The following is a 21771-nucleotide window of genomic DNA, read 5'->3' as shown; positions in this document are numbered from 1 at the left end:
TCTGAAATCTCAAATTAACAACACATTCAAACTTGAACTGTCTTCTTAATCTCCATTAGCATAAATTTTCAAGTAAAATCTTTCCTTCCTCTGTATAATCACTTACTTGACATTTATCTCCAACTTCATACTGTAAGCCAGCAGCAATGGAATAATCACGTTTTTGTTGAGCTGTAAACGATATCAGTATAAATATCAAGCTGACTTAATTATTTTCAAACGCCACAAAGCAAATTTATGGAAAATACAGATTGTTTCACTTACCTTGCTTAGACTTCAGCCAAATTTCATATTCCACATTTCTATAGACTGCTGGATTGAGTGACTTAAGAACCTTTCTAGACAAAGGGAGGCTAGAAGAGTTCCCACTGTTTTTCGGGTGCTAAACAAACAAAGTCAGAAGTCCAATCAACACAGAACAGAAACGCTTTTAAAACATTTTTGCTTGAGATACGTATAAGAGTAAAATCAAACGAAGCAGAAAAGTTAAAAAATTAGGAAGTCACCAAAAATTTTCTCAGAGTCATATGATCCTGACTCCACTGAAAATGTACAAGAAAAAATTAAGACTAAATTCATGTGCTTTCTTATGTGGAAGAACTTAATGGTTAAAACCATTAAAAAAAAAAAAAATACCTGATCACTTGACAAAGCTTTAACTCCATTCACATCATTAGCAGTGGTAGCTTTACTCCTACAAAAGAAATATAACCATAATTAAAAGTACAAAAATGTGTTTGCGCAATTAACTTATCTTAACCTCACATAAAAATCTCCGAAGTCACAGTTACGTTCCAAAAAGTCAAAGCTATATTCCAGTGAGTTATACAAGCTTTATTATAAGGATGTATTTTTACACACACCCACATACACACACACACAAACACGGCACGCACGTGCACAAACACATATGTATGCATATTAAGATATAAATCAGAAACTCTGTCAGAAATTCTTTGTGTAAGGCTCATCATCAAAAAACAGAAACACAAAAAAACCTGAAATTTGGGTGGATAGAAAAATTGAATTTATTTAACGTAAAGATCTTCTTTCAGTATATAGATGAGGCTCCATTAAACAAAATATTCCACAATAATGAGCGCAGACACAAACGAAGTAAGTAATCAGTATGTTAAATGATGATAAGTGCTATCTCCAGGGTGGGGTGGGCTCCAGGTAGCAGAAATGATAGCGTTGAGACATAGGCTTGAATAATAAAAAGTGAGATGAGGAAAGGACTTGCTAAGATGCCTTTCCAATAAAGAATTAAAGGTGATGAGACAGCAAATCCCATGGCTATTCAGTATTCCAGGCAGAGAGAACAGCAAGTGGAAAGACCCTGGGGTGGCCAAGAGATTGGCAAAGCAGGAACACAGTGATGGCAGGCTGAACGGAAGATGAAAGGAGACCGTAGTCTTCTGTCCTACAAGTCTTCCTTAATTAATCAATCTCTAGTCTTCAGGACAATCTCCAAATCTGTATCCTTAAATGTGGCAATATTTAAGGGGCCCCAGTCTATAGCCTAGACTAAAAAATCATCCATAACTCCCACTACTTCAGGACTGACCAATATGAATGTAAAAAGGATCCAGGCACAAGAGTAGAGTGACATCCTTGGTCTTTCCTCCTTATTACGTAAACTATGCCTATCTATCGTGCCATAATTATGCAGCATTCTTCCCTAACTGAAGCCTTATCCTCCTTAAGCCAGACATGACACAAGAGAAATGTTATTAATGCGACAAAAAGTTAACTTAAAAAACGCTTCCAGAAGGCCTAGGTGGCTCGGTTGGTTAAGCGTGTGCCTTCGGCTCAGTTGATGATCCCGGGGTCCTGGGATCGAGCCCCGCATCGGGCTCCCTGCTCAGTGGGAAGCCTGCTTCTCCCTCTGCCCCTGCCTGCAGCTCACCCTGCTTGTGCTCTCTGTCAAATAAATAAATAAAATCTGTAAATAAATAAATAAATAAAAATTTAAAAATAAAAAAGGTTTCCATGTTGGGGAGCCTGAGTGGTACAATCAGTTGGGCGTCCAACTCTTAGGCTCTGGTCGTTATCTTGGGGTCTTGAGATCAAGCCCCATGCCAGGCTCTGTGCTCAGCCGGGAGTCTGAGATTCTCCCTCTCCCTCGCCCCTCCCACTCGTGCACGCCTCTGCGTGTGCACTCCCTTGCTCTCAAATAAATCTTTGGAGGAAAAAAATGGCTTCCATGTTCAAGGGCTACACACTAGCAAAGTATAAAAAGACTGCACTTTACAATGAGCACACCTTCCCTCATAAACTTCTCCAGCTTACTAGCCTTAACTTCATACTCTAGTTCATCAGCCAACTGTTATCCCAGACCCAACTGTTGCGAAAACAATTAGAAGTAACCAAAGGGCATATGCTGAAGTCCCCCCACACCAACCACAGGTAATAAGCTATAACAAGCTAGTCATTCTCTCTCTCAACTTCCTCTAAGCTCAGTGGCACATCCTAATCAGAGAGGGGCCTGAATTAAATGATGAAGCAGAACTGCTATCTGTTCAAAGTTAGTCTACTCTAGAATTAAATTTACAATAGCAGACCCAGATTCTAACCTGACTCATTTCTCTTACAAAGAAATGGTAGTCAATCAAATTTTCAATGAGGATCAGAAAAATGTAACTCAACAAATGCCTGGTATTTCAGATAAAAGGAAATAATATTTAAGTATTTAATAAAGAATTAGATATCCTAAGGCTTGATTTCATTTATTTCTCTAGTTTCACAATATGTAACACCAAGTAGGTTACTTTCATACTCTCACACACTAGGAATAATATATTTTTATCTTCACTAGGAATGGAATTGGGTAGGTTCTTATAGAGAGTAAATGTTTTAATACTGTTAATAAAAACTAAAAACTGTCGGACACAGTATCTAGAAACTAAGCTATACACATTATATATTATTTCTTTAAATTCTTACAAATTCCCTCCTTCAAGGAAATACTAATATATCCTAATTTTATATAGAATTAGGGCTTCCTAGTGAACTTAAGTAACTTGCCCCAAGTCTAGTTACTTTGGCAGGAAGCCAGGATTGAAACCAGATTTGGCTGTCCACAGCCCCAAGCTCTTAACCACTACCCTACACATCCTGTGTGGAAAAGAAAGGCCTGAGAGACTCTAAGTTAAAAGGTGCTTGTTCACAACCCTAAACAGAGGCATTACCCAGAGCTGTTCCCATACTTGTACCCCAACTTGGGATTTTTATTATCTAAAAAGAAAAAGGAAGGCATTATCTGAGTAAGGAAACAACACAAGAAAGCCACGGAAATAAAATGGTCATTTTTCACCATTGGATATGTAAACAAATGACAGGTTAACCTTAAAATTTCAAAATATATACACATATAGACAGGACTAAGTCTATTATACACATACATATACTTGTAGCTCATGTAGAAATAGAGCCTATCAACCAAAAACATCAACTTTCAAAAACAGTCCCATAATAAAAATTAGATAAAAATCAGTAAAAAAAAGAAACTTGTACTGTAGATTGCTGTATTTTAGCAATACCACAGGCAACTCCGTGCCTCACATTCCTTATTGAACTGTTTCTTTACAGGGCACCATAAAGATATTTTAGGACTTAAATTCATTCTTACTTGCAACTGTCATCCTCTGAATCTGATATCTCACTGCTGTTTTCATCAGCTACTTCAGAGGTGTCCAGTCCCATCAATATTTTACTAACATCAGTTTTAAATACCTTCTCATACAGCAATTCATAAAGGAGAGCTGCAATTAATGAGAGAAACGTTATGCAACATTAACTAATTTTACGTTTTAACACAAAATTGACAACGTCTATTGCCCAGGCTTCAAAAATCCTAACTAGGGCACCTGTAACATCTTCTGATCAATAACACGATTTAACCGAAGTTACCTAGATAGAAAGCAACTAGAATTTGTCTCTGTAATTCAAAATCATTACATAAGATACTGCCATTTTTAAAACACAAAAAGGTACCACAACCGTGAAACAAGTATGATGACAGTAAAAGCTAAACATGCATATTGAGCAATTACTGCATTCCAGGCACTGTGCAAAGCCTTCACATATGTTCGTATTCCAGGCACAGCAAAGTATTATTATTCTAACAGTACAGATGAGGAAACTTGAGAATTAGAGAGGTTCACATAATCTGCCCAATCTTAAGAGACGTGGAAAGAAAACATTAAGAAACTTTAAGATTCCTAGAAGAGGACAGCTTTTCATAAGGGACTCCAAAAACAACTGTTATAAAATGTATTCTGAGCAGCCACTGAAAGAAAGAAGCATATTTAATCAACTTTTTTGCTTTAAAAAAACAAACCTCTAGAAAACACGAAAATATAGATTACCAAATACTCAAAAACATATTACACATGGTGTAATATGGGACTCTCACTTAGTTATACTGCAATGATCTTTATGAAACTAAAAATTCATCAACAATAGGTGCCCACTCTCTAAATGAGTCCCCAAAGAGACCACCTTCTCACAGATCACTTTTTTTCACCCCTGATATCATCCAAACCACAGGCACTGAGAAGTAAAGGTAAGGTAGGCTCCATGAGCTATCCTTCCCAAAGCTGAAATGTCTAGATTTTAACCAGCTGGAAGAGGAGGACACAGCCCAGGATACAGACAGCTACACTTTATTTTAAAACAGATCCATCAATCTTAAAAACTGCATTACAAGTATCTTTACTGGTCACCACTAGCTTAAGAACAGAGGAAAAAGCTGTTACATGACCAGCACTGATGCTCTGTTTGAGTGATGATAAAGAAGATAAAGAAGGTAGAAAGGAACTACTAAAGCGGTAATTCTCAACTGGGGAAGGAGAGAGGATTTTATCCTTCCAAGAAACACCCGGCAAAATCTGGAGAGATTTTTTGCTTGTTGCAATGAAAAAGAGAGCCCTCTACATGGTACATGCCAGGGATACTACTAAACATCCCATAATGCACAGAACTGCTCCAAAGAATTATCTGGCCCAAAATGGCAGTAGTGTCAAAGTTAAAAAACCCTGTTCTAGAGGCAAAAAGTCAAATGCTTGATTTGCTCATTTAGATTTTCAAGCTCTATACCAGCAACTTTAAAAACACATAAAAATCCGGGGGCGCCTGGGTGGCTCAGTCGTTAAGCGGCTGCCTTCGGCTCAGGTCACGATCCCAGAGTCCTGGGATCGAGCCCCACATCTGGGCTCCCTGCTTAGCAGGGAGTCTGCTTCTCCCTCTCCCATTCCCCCTGCTGTGCTCCCACTCCCCCCTGTTGTGTTCCTGCTCTCGCTGTCTCTGTCTCTGTCAAATAAATAAATAAAATCTTTAAATAAAAACAAAACACATACAAATCCTATATACCGAAATGAATTACTGCAGGAAAGAAATAATTGTATTTACAAGTCAAACTCAAGCTACTAGTTCCATTTTTCCCTAGTCAAACAAGTTTTTATTACAGTATTAATATTTTTGCTAACCTAAGATTCTTAGTATATCTTTGTAGACAACAAAACAGACTTGTTTGCATTAAGACTGTATAGCTTAGGAATATAACTTCCTATACAAACACAAGGGTGATACTCACACTGACACATTGCAGAGTTCTCTTTATACTTTATGGGATAGACAATATCATAATGATTTCCATTTGAAAAACACAGTAATACCTGAAAGGGAAAAATTAAAGACACCTTTCAGTCATTCATTTATGACACTTCCATAGCAACTTTTATCTCTAGTTTCTCTGAATTACTAATAAATAATTTCCAAATAGAAAATAATTTCCCAATAGAAAATGATTATTTTAGGGGCACCTGGGTGGCTCAGTCGGTTAAGCGTCTGCCTTTGGCTCGGGTCATGATCCCAGGGTCCTGGGATCGAGCCCCGCATCGGGCTCCCTGCTCTGTGGGAAGCCTGCTTCTCCCTCTCCCCCTCCCCCTGCTTGTGTTCCCTCTCTTGCTGTATCTCTGTCAAATAAATAAATAAAATCTTTAAAAAAATAAATAATGATTAATAGGAACTTTAAAAAATTATCATAAACTTCATACAAAAATATTTCAAAAGGTCACCTTAAAATTAGAGCTCAGAAGAGGTCAAGGTGGCAAGTGGTTCTTTTACCTAAATCCTTTAGAAACACTTAGAAAAATTCTTACCTTCTCCGGAAAATTATTTTCAGTTACTTGTGAAGGAGAAACATTTGGTTCCCGATAAATGATAAAATCTTTCCTGAAAATAAAATTGAGCAATTACTTCTGAGAAAATATATTTCATGACTTAACCATTTGTTCGTTCATTCATCAAGAGCCTAATATGTTCAAGCAATGTTCCAGGCAGTGGACACAGAGCAGTAAACTAAAGACAGTAATACAGTAACTAAGTTGTAAACACCTCTACAAAAGTACCTTTTTAAAAAGTAGAACTTCAAATATAATTTGCATATACGTTAACTTCAGATATAATTCTAAAAGGAGACTTCAAAACTACAGAAATTGTGAAGACAAAATTTTATACAGATTATTTCAAAAAGAAAAAATAAAGCATTCACCTGCTCCTCTCCCAAACAAAAGTAGTAAAATAGTAATATGGGGTGTTTTGCCTCTGTTCTAGTGGCCATCTGATGCTACCAGCCCTGAGAAAGTAGGAAGCCATTCCTCTATCAAGTTGTAAGTGATATTGTTTATAGGCCTGAAAAAAGTCTGTATTCCTTCCCAAAAATATTTTGAGAATTACAATTTCTAAACGCTGACATATTTAACATCAAAATCTAATTGATGTAATTAAAAAATCTAAAAAAAAAAAGCTTCACAGTTAAGGCATAAAACTGCTTCGCTATTTTAACAATTTTTTAGTATAATGGAATATACTAATTTCCCACTCAGTTTTTGTTTCCTTATGTTACTACAGTGTTTACCTGTACATAAGAGAAAGGGCACTTATTTCCACTTGTCCAACCCATTCCTGTATCGAAGAAAAAAAGTTGGCACTTAAGTGTCTCATACTTTACAATACATATACCTCTATACAATACCTTAACACATACCTTTACACAATATATCTAATGAGCTAGAAAAAGCTCATTAATATTAGTATTATGAATATTATGAAAACATTTATATAAGACAGACCTTACATATATAACTAAAAAAGTACTTAAAAAAATAGCCCAAGTCTCTGTTGTAAAAATCCTTAGTAACACAGGGTGAAATGACAGTTCCTACTGATATGGTAAGACCACGGAGTGGTATCTCTAAGTGGAGAACCTGCTGAAGGCAAGGACTCTGTCCTTTAACCTAGCACCCAGGACATAGCTTGGAACATGTATGTGCCCAGAAAATGAGATGTTGAATAGAAGGAGAACTCAGGAATCACAAAGGTTAAAAAAGGAGTGATTGAAAGTACAAAGAGATCAGTGTCCTAGCAATCTTTCTGAAATGAGATAGAAGTTCTACAGCCCTAAAGGAGTCACTCTGTCTTTAAGCCTATTAGAGGAAATGGCCAGTATATATCAGAATTTTAAATATCCATACACACTCTTTGACCCAGCAATTCAAATTCTGTAACTCTATCCTAAACAAGTATTTCATAGGTCCACAAAAATGTACATAAACAAGGATGTTCACTGTAGCTATCTGTAATAGCTTAAAAAAAATTTTTTTTAAAGAAAGTCTGAATATTCCATTAATAGGAAAGGAGTAATCAAATAATTTATGGTTCATCCACACCATGCATGGAACACCCTGCAATCCATCTAAAGAATGAGGTACACCTACATGAACTGAGTTGGAAAGATCAGACTGTCACAAGTATAAGAAGTCAGTCATGGGGTGCCTAGGTGGCTCAGTCAGTTAAGCATCCAACTCTATTTTGGCTCAGGTCATGATCTCAGGGTCATAAGACAGCCCCGGGTCAGGCTCCACGTTCAGTGCAGAGCCTGCTTGAGATTCTCTCTCTCTCTCCCTCTGCTCCTCTCCCTGCTCATTCGCATACGCACGCTGTCTCACTCGCTCTCTAAAATGAATTAATTAAATCTTAAAAAAAGAAAAACCCTATTGGGTAAGAGAAACAAAAAGGCAGGTTTAGTATATGTATGTGCAGGCGTATGAGGACTAGAAGGATACATCCTAAATTGACAGTGAAGACAAGATCAGGGAAAATGAAGGATTTTCACTCTTCATTCTGTATCACATCTTTTACCATGAGAATGCATTCCTATACTACTTGTGAAATTAGTAAAGACTTAATACCGAGACTCACTAACAATAATGAGCTATGGGAAGCGAATGTTGCCACTTTTTCCTTTAAAGAAATTTGAGATAAGGAAAAGATTTTAAACAATGTGTTGATCTCAGACAAGGATAATCTTTCCCCCAGAGATTTTTCACTTTAATGGTTTTTAAAAGTTGGCTCTGGTTTTCAAAATGAAACGGGTACCATATATTAAAATAGATTTCTTAAAATAGGCCTCAGCCTAACAATCATGGCTTCTCATAAACTGCTACAAGTGACATTCTGGGGTAAAGGAAATCCTTCACTCAAACCAGTTTGCTTAAATCAAACATAAGCTACATCTACTTCATGCAAAAGACGTTAAATCACTTTGGAAAATTATTCTACTCATGTCAACAAAATACTACCTCTCAAATAATGCACCATAAGTCCTTAATCTTCAGAATAAATTCTGTTGTAGTCTGGTTAAATAAACAATGGCTATCATAGTATCTTGTCTTCTCTAACCAGGGTCAATTATTAAGTTATATAAAATACCTAATGTTCTACCATTGTCTTCCACCTTAAGGCTGTAATTTTATTTACTCATCACTTATGATGTTTAATATACTTTATTGTGGGTGACAGTACAGCATTTCTGCAAAATCTGTTTTAACTAGTGAACTATATAAAAAAACATGTAACTTAAATGTTCTTCAACAGTCACTAAAAATAAACTTTTGTTACTAAAGATGCTATTAAGAAAATGAAAAGATAGTTATAAATTGGAAGAAAATATTTGAAAATTACATTATCAATAAAGAACTTATATCCAGTATAAAGAACTCTTACACAATTCAATAAAACCAGCAACATAACAAAATATGGGCAAAATCTATGAACAGACATTTCACCAACAAAGATATATGGATGGCAAATGAGCACATGAAAAGATGTTCAACATTAGAGAAATAAATACAAGTTAAAACCACCATGACATACCACACTACACAACCACTGAACAGCTACAATTTCAAAGGCTGACAAGACTGAATGTTAACAAAGACATAGAACAGTTGGAATTGTCATATATTGCCAATGAGAAAGCAAAATGGCAGAGCCACTTTGAAAGAGTTTGGCAGCTTCTCATTAAGTTAAACATACAATTACCCTGTGACAGCAATTCCATTCCTAGGTGTTAATCCAAGAGAAAATAAAACATATGTCCCCATTAACACTTACAGGCAAATATTCTTAGCAGCTTTAATCATGAAACAGTCTAAAACTGGAAAGAACCCAAATATTCATGAAATGATAAATGGACAAGCAAATTGCAGTACATCCATTATAATGAACTCCTCAATAAAAAGGAACAAACCACTGATACACCCAACAACAACATGGATGAAACTCAAAGTGTTTCCATTATGCTAAGTAAAGAAGCCAGATACATAAAACTACAAACTATATCATTCCATTCATATAGTCTAGAAAAGGCAAAACTTACAAATCAGATCAGTGGTTGCCAACAGCCAGAAGGTGGGGAAAAAGAGATTAAGGGCAAAAGGGCACAAGGAGCTTTGTGAAGTGATGGAAACGTCCCCTATGTGTTTGTAGTGATGGTTATGCAACTGTATACATTTGTCAAATCTCATCAAATTATACACTTAAAATTGGTGAATTTTAGGTGAAAAAAAAAATTGGTGATTTTCACTGTGTCGATTTTACCTCCATAAAGCTGACAAAAATATATTCTTGCAAAAGTTTGAGGCATTTTTCAAAATGCTCCACTGGCATTTTAAGTAAAGAATAAAGATGTTTTCTCTAAGAACTGGGTGAAACGTGTAAGAGTTTATCAACTATGTTTCTCTTTTCATTTCATACATCCCATATACCAGGGAAAAAGAAAAACGAATAAAGACATTAATATCTGTTGCTAATAAAGAAGCACAAGGGGCGCCTGGGGGGCTCAGTCAGTTAAGCGTCTGACTTCGACCTCAGGGTCTTGCGATGGAGCCCCACATGGCCGGGCTCCATGCTCAGCAGGGAGTGTGTTTCTCCCTCTTCCTCTGCCCCTCCTCTTGCCCATGCGCATGCACACACACACTTTCTCAAATAAATAAATAAAATCTTAAAAAAAAAGGCACAAAGAGAAGGTACCTGAAACATCTGGAGAAGAAATTTGATCACATTGGGGAAGGGGGTGTCATAAAAACAAAAAAGCTGGCCAGCCAGCACCCTGGGAAGGAGACCCGTCCCATGTGCTCAAAACCACAACTTTCCTCCTTCCTCTCCTACAGAGGCCCAAATCAGTCTCAGTTCACTTCACACTACGTCATTTCCTCCCTCTCTCCCCTTTCTCTCCACTCCCACCATGTCCACCCTTTCTCAGAACCTCATAGCTTGACAACCTGAACTGCTACACAAAGATTACTATAAAAAACATTGTGGGATTTTTCTTGATTAAAAAGTTAATGAACAGGGGCACCTAGCTGGCTCAATCAGTAGGGCATGTGACTCTTGATCTCTGAGCAGTGAGTTCAAGCCCCATGTTGGGGGTAGAGGTTACTTAAAAAAAGGGGGGGGGAGGAGCTAATAAATAGACTTTGTTATTTCCTTTTCCTTTATTTTCCATAATGGAGTAAAAATTACCAGGAATATTACTAGAGATAACATACATTCTGGTGTTTATCTTTCCTGTATGTTACATACAATGCAATGTGGATTTAATATTCAAACCACACACACAAATCAGTTCAGCACCCAAAATTGAAAGGTAACTATGAAAATCCCAAAAGCAATAAAATATACAATCCTCATCTTCAAAGAGGCTTTAAGGTAAGAGAAAAAAAAAAAGGCAGGAAAATGATATTTGTGACCAAGATATATGGGCAAAACTCAGTACTGAAATGACTGAAGTAAAAATGGAGTCAGGAGCGGATTTAGCGAAAAGACCTTCAGTGGTATCTGTCTCCAAAACTGGAGTACACAATACTTACTCCTTTTTTCACACTGCATGTAATGTGCACATTTTACCATGTATTAAACATTTCTTTTTTTAAAACCATGCAAATGGTCTTCCCACCTCTGGTCTCATCCACTTCCAAACCATCTCTGCACAATATTCTTCTATCCATCCATCCAGACAGCCAACAAAGAAGCCAAGCACTATTCTTGGTTCTCAGCAGTGACATACTCACTTCCTGTCTCAAAAAATTTAAAAGGTTTCCCAATACCAGATTCCCACTCCCCAGACATAGACTTTGATTCAGGTCTGGAATAGTGGAATTTACAACCACCTCAGGTAATTCTGATGCAGACAGTCTATGGCTGACACTGAGAAATGCCAGCCTAAAGCATAAGCTCCAAACTACTGAGCCAGCAGTGAAGGCTCTTCCGTGATTGGTCCCACAGCCTGCCCTCTGACTTCTCACTACCTCCTACCTTCACATACTTCACGCAAACTGAAGTGCTTTCTGAATCTGCCTTGCTCAGTTTTCCCTTTCCTAGAATTACCCTTCACCCTAGGCATTTCTCATTCAGAATCTATTCAGATGTCAAATGCCAACCCACTACCTCTTCCTTTGCCAACCCAGGTAAAAATATAACACTGAATGCCTATAGCATCATATCTAGACTTCTTATGACACGTGCTTTCTCACTTCTATGAGGTATTTTTCCCTACTACAGGCAAACTCCTGAGAACAGCACCCAAATCCCAATTACCTCTGCATCCCCAGAGCGCCTGTCAATTCTTGGCATCAACAAGGACTCAAATTAGTTTCAGAGAATCAAATGGAGACCCCAACTGTTAATCAAACACCCTGTTCCTAAGTTATTATTTCTTTTCCTTCCTACCTGACTCCTCTTCTTAGCTTCTTCCTTGGCTAATGTCATTTTAAACTCAACAGAGATTACCTCTGGGGATGATGGAATATTCTACAAGGCACTCTGTGTGGCATTTCATGATATTTGGATTTTTACAGGGAGAGTATTAGTTTGGAAGCAACAAAAACAGAAAAATTCTTTTCACTTCAACATGACTGAGAAAAGTATGGCAGCGGGACTTGGGGAAGTGGCATCCTTTTCCTCTCAACAGTGTCTTCCCTCTTCTCAAGCTGATTATGGGAAATGGAACCTCCATAGAAGAACCTATCTTCTCAGTGGCCTAAAGAAGCATGCAAATCTTGCACCCTGTCCACCAAGACCAATACCCATACCAATACAGCATCCAGAAAATCATCACCATTATCGTAGGTCTTCTAAGCTACATTCAGATGCCATTATGACAAAAATAAAAAAAGCATGACCCTGTCCTTACTGCGGCAACATCCATACACAGCTCCAACTGTCTTCCAATTAAATGCTACATAAAATGTGCAACTAAGAAATGTTTATTTAAAAAAAGTATTTGCTGTAACCCCTCCATACACTATATTGCATTTTAATGAATGTTCAATACATTACTTCAATATATAAAAAATAGAATTACAGAATCACTGCGTACCTGTGGATTTTCCAAACGTTTTAAATACTCTTCAAATGACCCTTCTATAAACTGCAAAAAAAAAAAAAAAAAAAGTCTATTAGAAATACATCAAAACAAAAAACCTTTTCACTGTGAATTACTAAGTTCTTGCATGAACCTTGGAAACATCAGTAACAGTAATATATATACATATATACAACCTAATTATTAAAATACATAAAAATCATTAAGTAAAGATTATAAACAGACAGAAGAATTTTAAAAAGGAAACATTATCAGAAAAGATTTCCTGGTCAGGATGTGGACAGGCGCAGGCACAATGTAGCATGAAGAGGCAGTGAGCACTGTGTTGAGAAGACAGAAGCCAACCAGCCAGCAGGAACAGGACAACTGGGTGGGGGAGAACAGAGTGAGAGAGGAACACAACTGGCCACCTGTTTATAGAGGGCCTTGAGCCCAGGACGGACTTGCAGACTGAGGGAGAAGGCAATTCAAGGTCACTGCCAGTGACATTATGAACAGAGAAATACATAAAACAAGCACTTAGGAGTATTTTGGTAATGGCCAACACAGAGAAGAGAATTAAGAACAATATATTAGCTAAGAAATATTAATTTACTAATCACAGATATGTATATTGTCTCTTAGATCAGTCACACTAAAAACACAGGTGAGAACTAATAATGCAAGATATTTTGGAGAACCAACAAGATTTTTCTAAGATAGCTTGCGCTTCATTGTTTAACTTAAAAAGTTTATTCAAGCTATGCGATTTTTGTTAGCCATCACACTAATTTAACTGCGAAATCTCTAAAAAACATTAGTCTGAAACATCAAATTCTATTTAAAGTATAGTCCCAGTTAACTTAGCAAATTGATACACTTTTTACAGTCTCCCGGCTATAAAAATCTTTTAAACACCCATGGCTTTTTTTTGAGACTGAGATTAATTCTTTTATAGATCATGTGCTGTCAAATTCCCAGAAAGTATCTTAAGTTTCAACACATGCTTATAATAAAACAGCCATATATTTTAAATATCCTGCCAATCAGCATTTTATAGCCATATATTTTAAATATCCCACCAATCACAATTCTGTATTAGGTGATTATTTATACTTTTGGGGGAAAAAAACCCAGAGAACCATTTAAAGTTGGAAGAGACCTACACAGTGTTCTGACACAAGCCTGCATCCAATCTGAGATTCTCCTTTCTAGTCAATTAGAAAGTATCCATCTAGACTGACTAAACACTGTCAGTAAACAAAGCACAAAACTCCACCCTCCTTCCCATGACCACCTTTTCCAATTTTGGCCAACAGGAATTGTTTAAAGGCACTTACTATAAATTATAAAAGGAAAGTGAAACTTCTCCCCTTGGAACTTTCAACCTCTGATCATACCTCTTAAGACTGTTGAGGGCTAAATAAATATATGCAAAGAACTTAAACAATGCCTGGCACAGAGAAGTGCTCAACCAATGACAGCAATTTCCATTACTGTCAACAGTGTTTTACTCTCTGGGGCCAATAATAATGATTAATCACTTGTAATTTCTTTAAAATACTTAAAGAGCACTCCACTCTCCCCATCCCTCCCCCTTTTGTACTATACCCTAACACTCTTATCTAACCTCCACATCACCAGTTTCCTTTTTGTAAAACAAGTTCTCAAATCTCCTGATCAAGTAGGTTAACTCTCCTTCCTGGAATACATTACTGCCTTTCTTATAACATGGCACCCAGAATACACCCAGAATGTCACCAGTAGTAACATCTGGCTTGAATACAGGAACATCAACCGAAAAGCACATCCAAATTAAGAACTATTTACCTATTAAATTTTAGAATTGAGTTATTTGCAAGGTGTCAGTGTTTTTTTGGCAGTCAAAGAGGAAAAATATCATTGAAAGTCTGACAACATAATTCTAGGTCATAAAACCAGTAACTAGTAAATCCTATAAAGCTTTCAAATGTAAAATGAAAACAGGCCACTGTGGCATCTTATTTCACAGCTACTACATACTACTAAGAAAATTACAGTAAGTTGCTATACAACATCCTAGCAACTATTAATCATTATTTACATAATTACAGTGTTCTGATGTGTGATTCACGATGATGAACCCTGAAAATTAAAAATCTATAAATGCCTTCTGATAAAATTAAAGGTTCAGTATTAGCTTTGCTCAGCATGTTTTTTATATTCCAAGTCTGAAATTTTTTAAATTCATAGGGGGTTAACAATCACAGAAAACTATTAATTAACTGACACCCAATTCCCTGACCATGATAGACAAAGCTCACTCTTAATATGCAAGGATTCTGTCCAGGTCATCCTTCCAACTTCCACAGTTAACTATCATAGCTTTCTAAATGTCTAAAGAAATGAAAACCACAAAAAAGCCTAAAAATGTCACAACTGAATATAATTGGATTTAAATTCAATAAAGCAGTTCTTTTTTAATTTCTTTTTTTTTCATAACCTGCATTTAAGATCCAGGCTGTGAAACTCCCACCAGGCCACTTCTAAAGGCTGAAATATAAATGCAAGTCAAGACACCATTCCATGTTTAAAATTACAAATTACCGCTTCAAATTTCTCTCTGTTCTCTCGAAGATAGTGAATACAAGCCATTCTGACTTCCACATGGCGAGACTGAGAGTGCAGCACCTGAAAAGGAAAAGCAACACACTATTACACATTTTGTTAAAAGAGGATTTACGGTACGAGCTAGCACTTTCTTTCACACCCTAAATTACCCCAAAACTGATAGAAATCAGTCTCTCTCCATTTGCCATTTAGTAATTTCTAAATCTTTATTCATTCCCACCTCTTCCTCTAACCACAGACGAAGTGACCTATACAGTCAGTGGTACTTCTTAAGTCAGTCTGGAAGAATTTATTACCATTTCTCCTTTAGGTCACTCCTGTGAGGAAACCTTTGTAAAATTAACATACTTTTCCTTTCTTGACCAGCCCTCTTATAGCCTTGCTCTTCACAAAGAAGGGCTAACAGAATTCCTGCTACATAGTACTTAGCTTCATCCTATGCTTGCTGGAAAAGAGAACAGGCAACTTCAACAGGAATCCATTAAGCCCGTAAGAATTAGATTTCTTTTTCTCAATAATTTGGAATTACTTGCCTTATGTAGAAATTTAAGTCCACTGTGGGTTTCAGAAAAATTAAGGTGCTCATTCCCAAATCCTTGTCAGGCTTACACAACTCTTGAAAGAATATCCAAGTGAGCAGCACACAGGATGCAAACATGCTGCTGTGTGCTGTCATCCCAACAGCCTAGAAACTTGCTCTTAGGCCCAAAATCTTTTTTGTTTGTTTTTATTTTAAGTAGCTCCATGCCCAACATGGGGCTCAAACTCCCGACCCTGAGATCAAGAGTCACGTGCTCTACCAACTGAGCCAGCCAAGAGCCCCAGCCCAAAATCTTAAAGCACCAACTGAAATAAGACACTACAAAGATGATCCAAATCCTCTCACTTTGTAGCCTCTGTATTCTTCTGTTAAACTAGTTCAACAAAAGGATACCTTATGGGCATTTTGTCTCTTACTAAAATGCTAAAGCTTTGGTTTGAAAGAAACTAGTATAACCAAATGTTTAGGAACCCTTCTGGCTAACCTCCAACACTTTTAACTATCAAGCTTAAAAGAAAAGATTAAAATTATTTTCTATTACTGAGTGTCTCAAATGAAGATGTTCCTGGTACCCTAAAGGGTTAAGGGGGGGGGGGGACAAAACCCTGAAACATTTAAAATAACCACATGTCCAAATACTAATAAGGCTCTTGAGAATTTATATTAATATAAAGTAGCTTTAAGAGTTACAGGTCCAAATGAGTGATTTTTCCTCATGTTCAGGTGAGCAGAGAATTCAGGAAAAGGGAGGCTCCAGCTGCATTTTACAGGTCTCTATGGATAACATCCAAGGTTCATTTATACTCACAGAACTAAAGGGGCGCCTGGGTGGCTCAGTCAGTTAAGTGTCCAACTCTTGGTTTCACTCAGGTCATGATCTCTGATCTCAGGGTCATGAGATGGAGCCTGGCATCAAGCCCCACACTGGACTCTGCATTCAGTGCAGTCTGCTTGAGATTCTTCCCCCCTCACCCTCCCCTTCTGCCCTTCCTGGCACACGCACTTGCAATCACTAGCACACCCTCTCTCCATCTCTCTCTCTCTCCCTCTAAAATAAATAAATAAATAAAATCTTTATACTCACAGAACCAGACAGGCACAACTGTCTGGAAACAGCTAGTTATGTCTTTACATTAAGGTAAATTGAAGATGTACTAGCTGAAGTTAGCAATAAGTTTGTTTTCAGTATACAGCTGGTTTTTAGCTTAACGAAGTACACCTAAACATTGCTATCTTGGAAACTATTAAAAAGCATCTTTATACATTCTAAGCTGGAAGAAATGTCCATATATAAAAATAAACCACCACACAATATTTTTGCCAATTCAACAAATGACATTTAGCAACACTTCTTCCACAGAAGCTACTTTAGACACTATTATGAATCAAGGTATTATTTGAGTAAACCAGTGTTGTCTGTTAAGGGCTTTCCTGGCATCGGCAAACTGAAGATAGTGCTAAAGCCATTTACCTAGCAACAGGTGGCAGACATAACTGAATAAAGCTTATTTGCCATCAAAAACAATGACAAGCGTATCTGTTTCTTCTCCTCTTAAAAAGTCTAATTAGCACATGAAATCTGAACCTGTCACTCAGAAGCAAAATTCTCAGCAACTTCCATAAATTGCAGAGTGCTAGAGCTTTACAAAGCCAAGCACTGCAAGAGAAGTAAGGTTAAATGACAACTGTTTAAAAAAGTATAACTTTGTGCAAGTTCAAGGACATTCAGGAAGAATGCAAGTGGTAAGACAAATATCTCTGCAAATTATTATATACATGAAAATAACCTAGAAAATAGGAGACTTTCTGATCTTTACTTGGGACAAGATAATGATAAACACTGGGAAAGGCCAAGACATGCTGCTTTAGCAAATCCTCTAAGAGCACCCTATTTTTAGCTCCATGGCCACAGAGCTGATTCAGGTCAGGCCTCCTGCAGGCCCAAGTCCAGAAGTGTAAAAAGGGAAGGGCCTATCTAAATCATGTAATTTGGAGGGAAAGACTACTCCTAATTCAAATCTCTCCCCTACCCTACCTCCCAAAGACTGCCATTTAGATTATTTACTCTGGCTCCTTAGAAATGATAAATATTATTGGAAAAACTGTTGGCAAAAAAGTAAATCCTTTGTACGTATTTTTATAGAGCACACCCTTTAAGCCTGAGGTTGGTGTTACTTCCCTCCCCACCCCAATACACAGACACAGACACACACACACACATACACACTTTGCCTTTAGCCATGAAGGCTACACCCTTAATCCATGTCTACTTAAGAAAGGAGTTTCCCTCAAAATTCATGGATTTAAGCTTTCTAAGCTCAGTATACTAAAAACCATAGTCACATAATCGAAGAGGATATTTTCTTTTTTTTTTTGTTTTAAGATTTTATTTATTCATTTGACAGAGAGAGAGACACAACGAGAGCGGGAACACAAGCAGGGGGAGTGTGAGAAGCAAGCTTCCCGCAGAGCAGGGCGCCCAATGCGGGGCTCGATCCCAGGACCCTGGAATCATGACCTGAGCCTAAGGCAGACGCTTAATGACTGAGCCACCCAGGCGCCCCGAAGGGGTATCTTCTTATGCCTGATTTAAATCTTATGAGATACAATAAAAGGTGTTATATGATGTGAGCAATGAGTTAGTTCTTAGTGATACTAACTTTGCACCTTTCTACTTAAAAATAGAGATTCCCCGGGCGCCTGGGTGGCTCAGTCGTTGGGCGTCTGCCTTCGGCTCGGGTCATGATCCCAGGGTCCTGGGATCGAGCCCCACGTCGGACTCTCTGCTCAGCAAGAGGCCTGCTTCTCCCTCTCCCACTCCCCCTGCTTGTGTTCCCTCTCTCGCTGTGTCTCTGTCAAATAAATAAATAAAATCTTAAAAAAAAATAGAGATTTCCCCCTTCAATAAGAGATTTCTGTATAATCAAGTTTGCCAATTAGGCACAGGATACTGAAACCAGACACACTTTTCTACTTCAGTATGAACCAGGATCGGGATAATCCAATGCCAAATAAGCGTCATACTTCCCTTATTTCCATTCGTTTCTACCTCCTTCCTTACCAAATTCTTGCTAGAGCTAACACTATGTGTAAATAAGGGCTGAATTCACTTCCACCCCTTCTCTCTGCTTCCGGAGGTGCTGAGCAGTCCAGGGAGGCTGAGGCAGAAGCAGCAGGACAGATGGAGATCCGGAAAATTCACAAATCGGACAGATTGTTTACCTACTAATAGTAAAGACTGGGGTGGGAGTGTGTGAACATATCCCACAACAACACTGGAACATCCTAAATTTCTAAAAATGAGAGAAATCTAATGAACTGAAAAAGAGCTGAATTTGGGGAGTTATACAAAGAATGTATGAATGACAATGCCTGCAACATAACGCAAACCTGAAGTAGGTAAATCAACTTCTCGCTTGAAAAAAAGATTTTATGATACTGATGTGAAAACAAGGGCCTCTAGAAAATAAATGGCTGGCCTTTAGAAGTTAAAAAAAAAATAGACCACAGTCTACAGATGTTAAGTAAAACATTTACTCACAAACAGAAATTTTGAAAAACTATTTAGAATTCAAAAAAAGGTAAAAAAAATCATAAAAACTCTACGGCAGGAAAAGAGAAGAGATCTTAAGTTGAAGGAAAGCAAACTGTGAAAGGTATGAAATGCACACCAAGGCAGTAATGTGAAACTTTTATCCAACTATTTCAGCAGCTATTTTTCAATATAGGATGGGTTGTGGTGATTGCACACCAACTACACAGTGTTATATAATACGGAAAAAGTTCTCTTATAAAAGAAAAAAAATTATTCCTTGTTAGAAAGTCATGTTGACCATTAGCAAGGAAAAATTCGGTCAAAAGCCTAAAGAATCCCCAACACCAGACTTTTAAGAAGTAAATTATTTTTAGCACATCTTGCAGAGCATAACAAAGAGTGGAATCTACTCAAAGACAATTCTTTTGAAACATTCTATATTTTTAAAAAGCTGACTTTCCCCAACTGCACATTTTTCCGCTCCTGAGTCAAGTGGACATTGATGGGCTAGACTCCCCCACATTCCAAAGTCCAGTACAGCAAAAAAAAAAAAAAAGCTCTGCGAGTAATGCCTGGTGCACCACCTCCTCTAGTAAACATCTGGTTTACTGGCGTGAACGCTGTGCTTATAAAACCGAGAGAAGGTGAATGCGAAACAGAATGGAAAAATATCATTTCGCCAAGTCCCCAGCAATCAATCAACCGTACACGCGCTCAACAGGCCTCACAGGTTGTCCTCATTACCTCTTCACCGGGAGGGACGACACCGACACCCAGCTAATTTACGGGTTTTTAAGTTTCGATTTACAGCTTTCAGACCCAGGGCAGCGTCCCATTCCTGCGTTACAATGGACCGCTGTGACGCCAGCCTGGCCACGCGCTGCCCCGGACGTGGGCGGCCCGCAAAGCTGCCCGCCGCCGCTTTCCCACCCACCCTCCCCCCGTTCCCCATCCCGTTACCTGCTCCGCCACGGCCCGGAACAGGCACGACCCGTCCTTGGCGACCAGTTTCCGATACAAGCCCAGTTTCCGCAGATAGGCGTCCATGGGCGTCGCGTCCTCGCGGGGCCCCGCGCCGCCCTGGTCCACCCCGTCGGGAGCGCCGACGGCCGCCTCCATGTTGCCGGTCCTACTGCAGGGCGGGCGCGGCGCGGGCTAACCCCACATGGCCGCGCCGCCGGCTCCTCGACGCCCCGGCCTAGGACTGGCGGCGGCTCGGGCTCGGGCTCCGCGGGCGGCGGCAGGCGGCGGCGGCCCGAGGCAGCGGGCGGCGCTCCCCGCGCGCATAGGGGAGCCCTGCCTAATCCATGACTGTGCGCACGCGGCCGCCTCCCGGGAGACCACGCGCCCGGCGGCAACGGGGGGCAAACTAAAGAAACCCCAAGCGTGAAAAGTCACTTCCCCGCGGCCTCGCTGCCCAGCTCAGGAACACAGCCGGGGGTCGCCCCCACAAGTTTCCTCGTCCCGACTGGGGTGAGGCGAGGAAACCCCCGCCCCCCGCGTGCGCGGGGCCCGCTCAGAGGAAGCGAGGCCTGCGTCCCCAGCGCGCTCCCCACCCTGGGAGCCGAAGAAGCTAAAAGAGAAAGACCCGGCCTTTCGTTTCTCCACCTCGCAGGAGGACGCCGGAGGGGCGGGGAGCGAGTGGGGGCGCCCGGCGAAGGGCAGCAACCTCGCAGCCCAGAATTTGTTTTCACTTTCGGCCGCACAGCGGAGAGGACGCCGGGAGGTGTAGTTTTGGCAGCGGCAGGAAGTCGGCTTGCGGCGGGCGGGGACGCGCGGACCGGCCTACCCGGGGGAGGTGCCGGGGAGGCACGCGGACTACAAGTCCCTTCAGCGCGGGCGCCGCCGCTGCTGGGAGCCGGCTTCGCGCTTCCCGGGCACCGCGTCCGCGAGCAGGCCGAGGCTGTCCGCGAGCCGACGCGCGGCAACCTGCGCGCGCCACCCGACCCGCCCGGCCGCCCACTGCTCCGAGGCGCCGCGAGAAGTGCGCGCGCCCTGCGTGCGTGGAGTTGCCAGGGACACAGCGGCGGCTAGGTCGGCCCTTTGTGTATTCCCAAACAGAGGGCGCACCTGTCTGCTCCCCTCCCCCCCGCCTCTTCTGGCGTTTCCATGGAGGTGGCTTTAACGGCTTAAGCAGAAAATAGAGCTAATTGGCGAGGTCTCCTGGAACTGGCACCGTGCAGGACGACACAGGCTGTCCATAAATCAACCGTGGACTGCTGATTCCTATTAGAAATTAGAAGTACAGCTCCCTCGCTATGGCAAGAATCATCTTTGCCATAGCGAGGCCTTTGCCACAGACTTTGTTCACTCTGCCCTTGTAGCTGCGCACCCCAGCACAAAGTGGTATCACTGGTCAGAACAAGTTAGAATATT

General features: G+C 39.8%; 1 protein-coding gene across 2 annotated transcripts in view; it reads right to left on the bottom strand.

Moving 5' to 3' along the window:
• The window catches only part of OTUD4 (OTU deubiquitinase 4), a 41574-nt gene extending 21060 nt beyond the window's left edge, over window positions 1-20514 (bottom strand). Inside the window, exons 1-10 of one of the 2 annotated variants that reach the window (XM_044912878.1) lie at window positions 20356-20514; window positions 15296-15379; window positions 12725-12775; window positions 6923-6969; window positions 6165-6237; window positions 5597-5678; window positions 3632-3764; window positions 637-694; window positions 265-382; window positions 107-171 (exon numbers count right to left, since the gene is read on the bottom strand). In XM_044912878.1, coding sequence (XP_044768813.1) covers window positions 107-171; window positions 265-382; window positions 637-694; window positions 3632-3764; window positions 5597-5678; window positions 6165-6237; window positions 6923-6969; window positions 12725-12775; window positions 15296-15379; window positions 20356-20514 — 870 coding nt within the window. The remainder of the gene's footprint in view (window positions 1-106; window positions 172-264; window positions 383-636; window positions 695-3631; window positions 3765-5596; window positions 5679-6164; window positions 6238-6922; window positions 6970-12724; window positions 12776-15295; window positions 15380-20355) is intronic. The other variant, XM_021679361.2, reaches the window with a different exon arrangement.
• Window positions 20515-21771: the final 1257 nt, after the last annotated feature.

Source organism: Neomonachus schauinslandi, chromosome 2 (genome assembly GCF_002201575.2).
Source record: "Neomonachus schauinslandi chromosome 2, ASM220157v2, whole genome shotgun sequence".
Lineage (NCBI taxonomy): Eukaryota > Metazoa > Chordata > Mammalia > Carnivora > Phocidae > Neomonachus > Neomonachus schauinslandi.
Note: the sequence above shows the minus strand (reverse complement) of the source record. Positions and strands in the feature narration are given on the sequence as shown.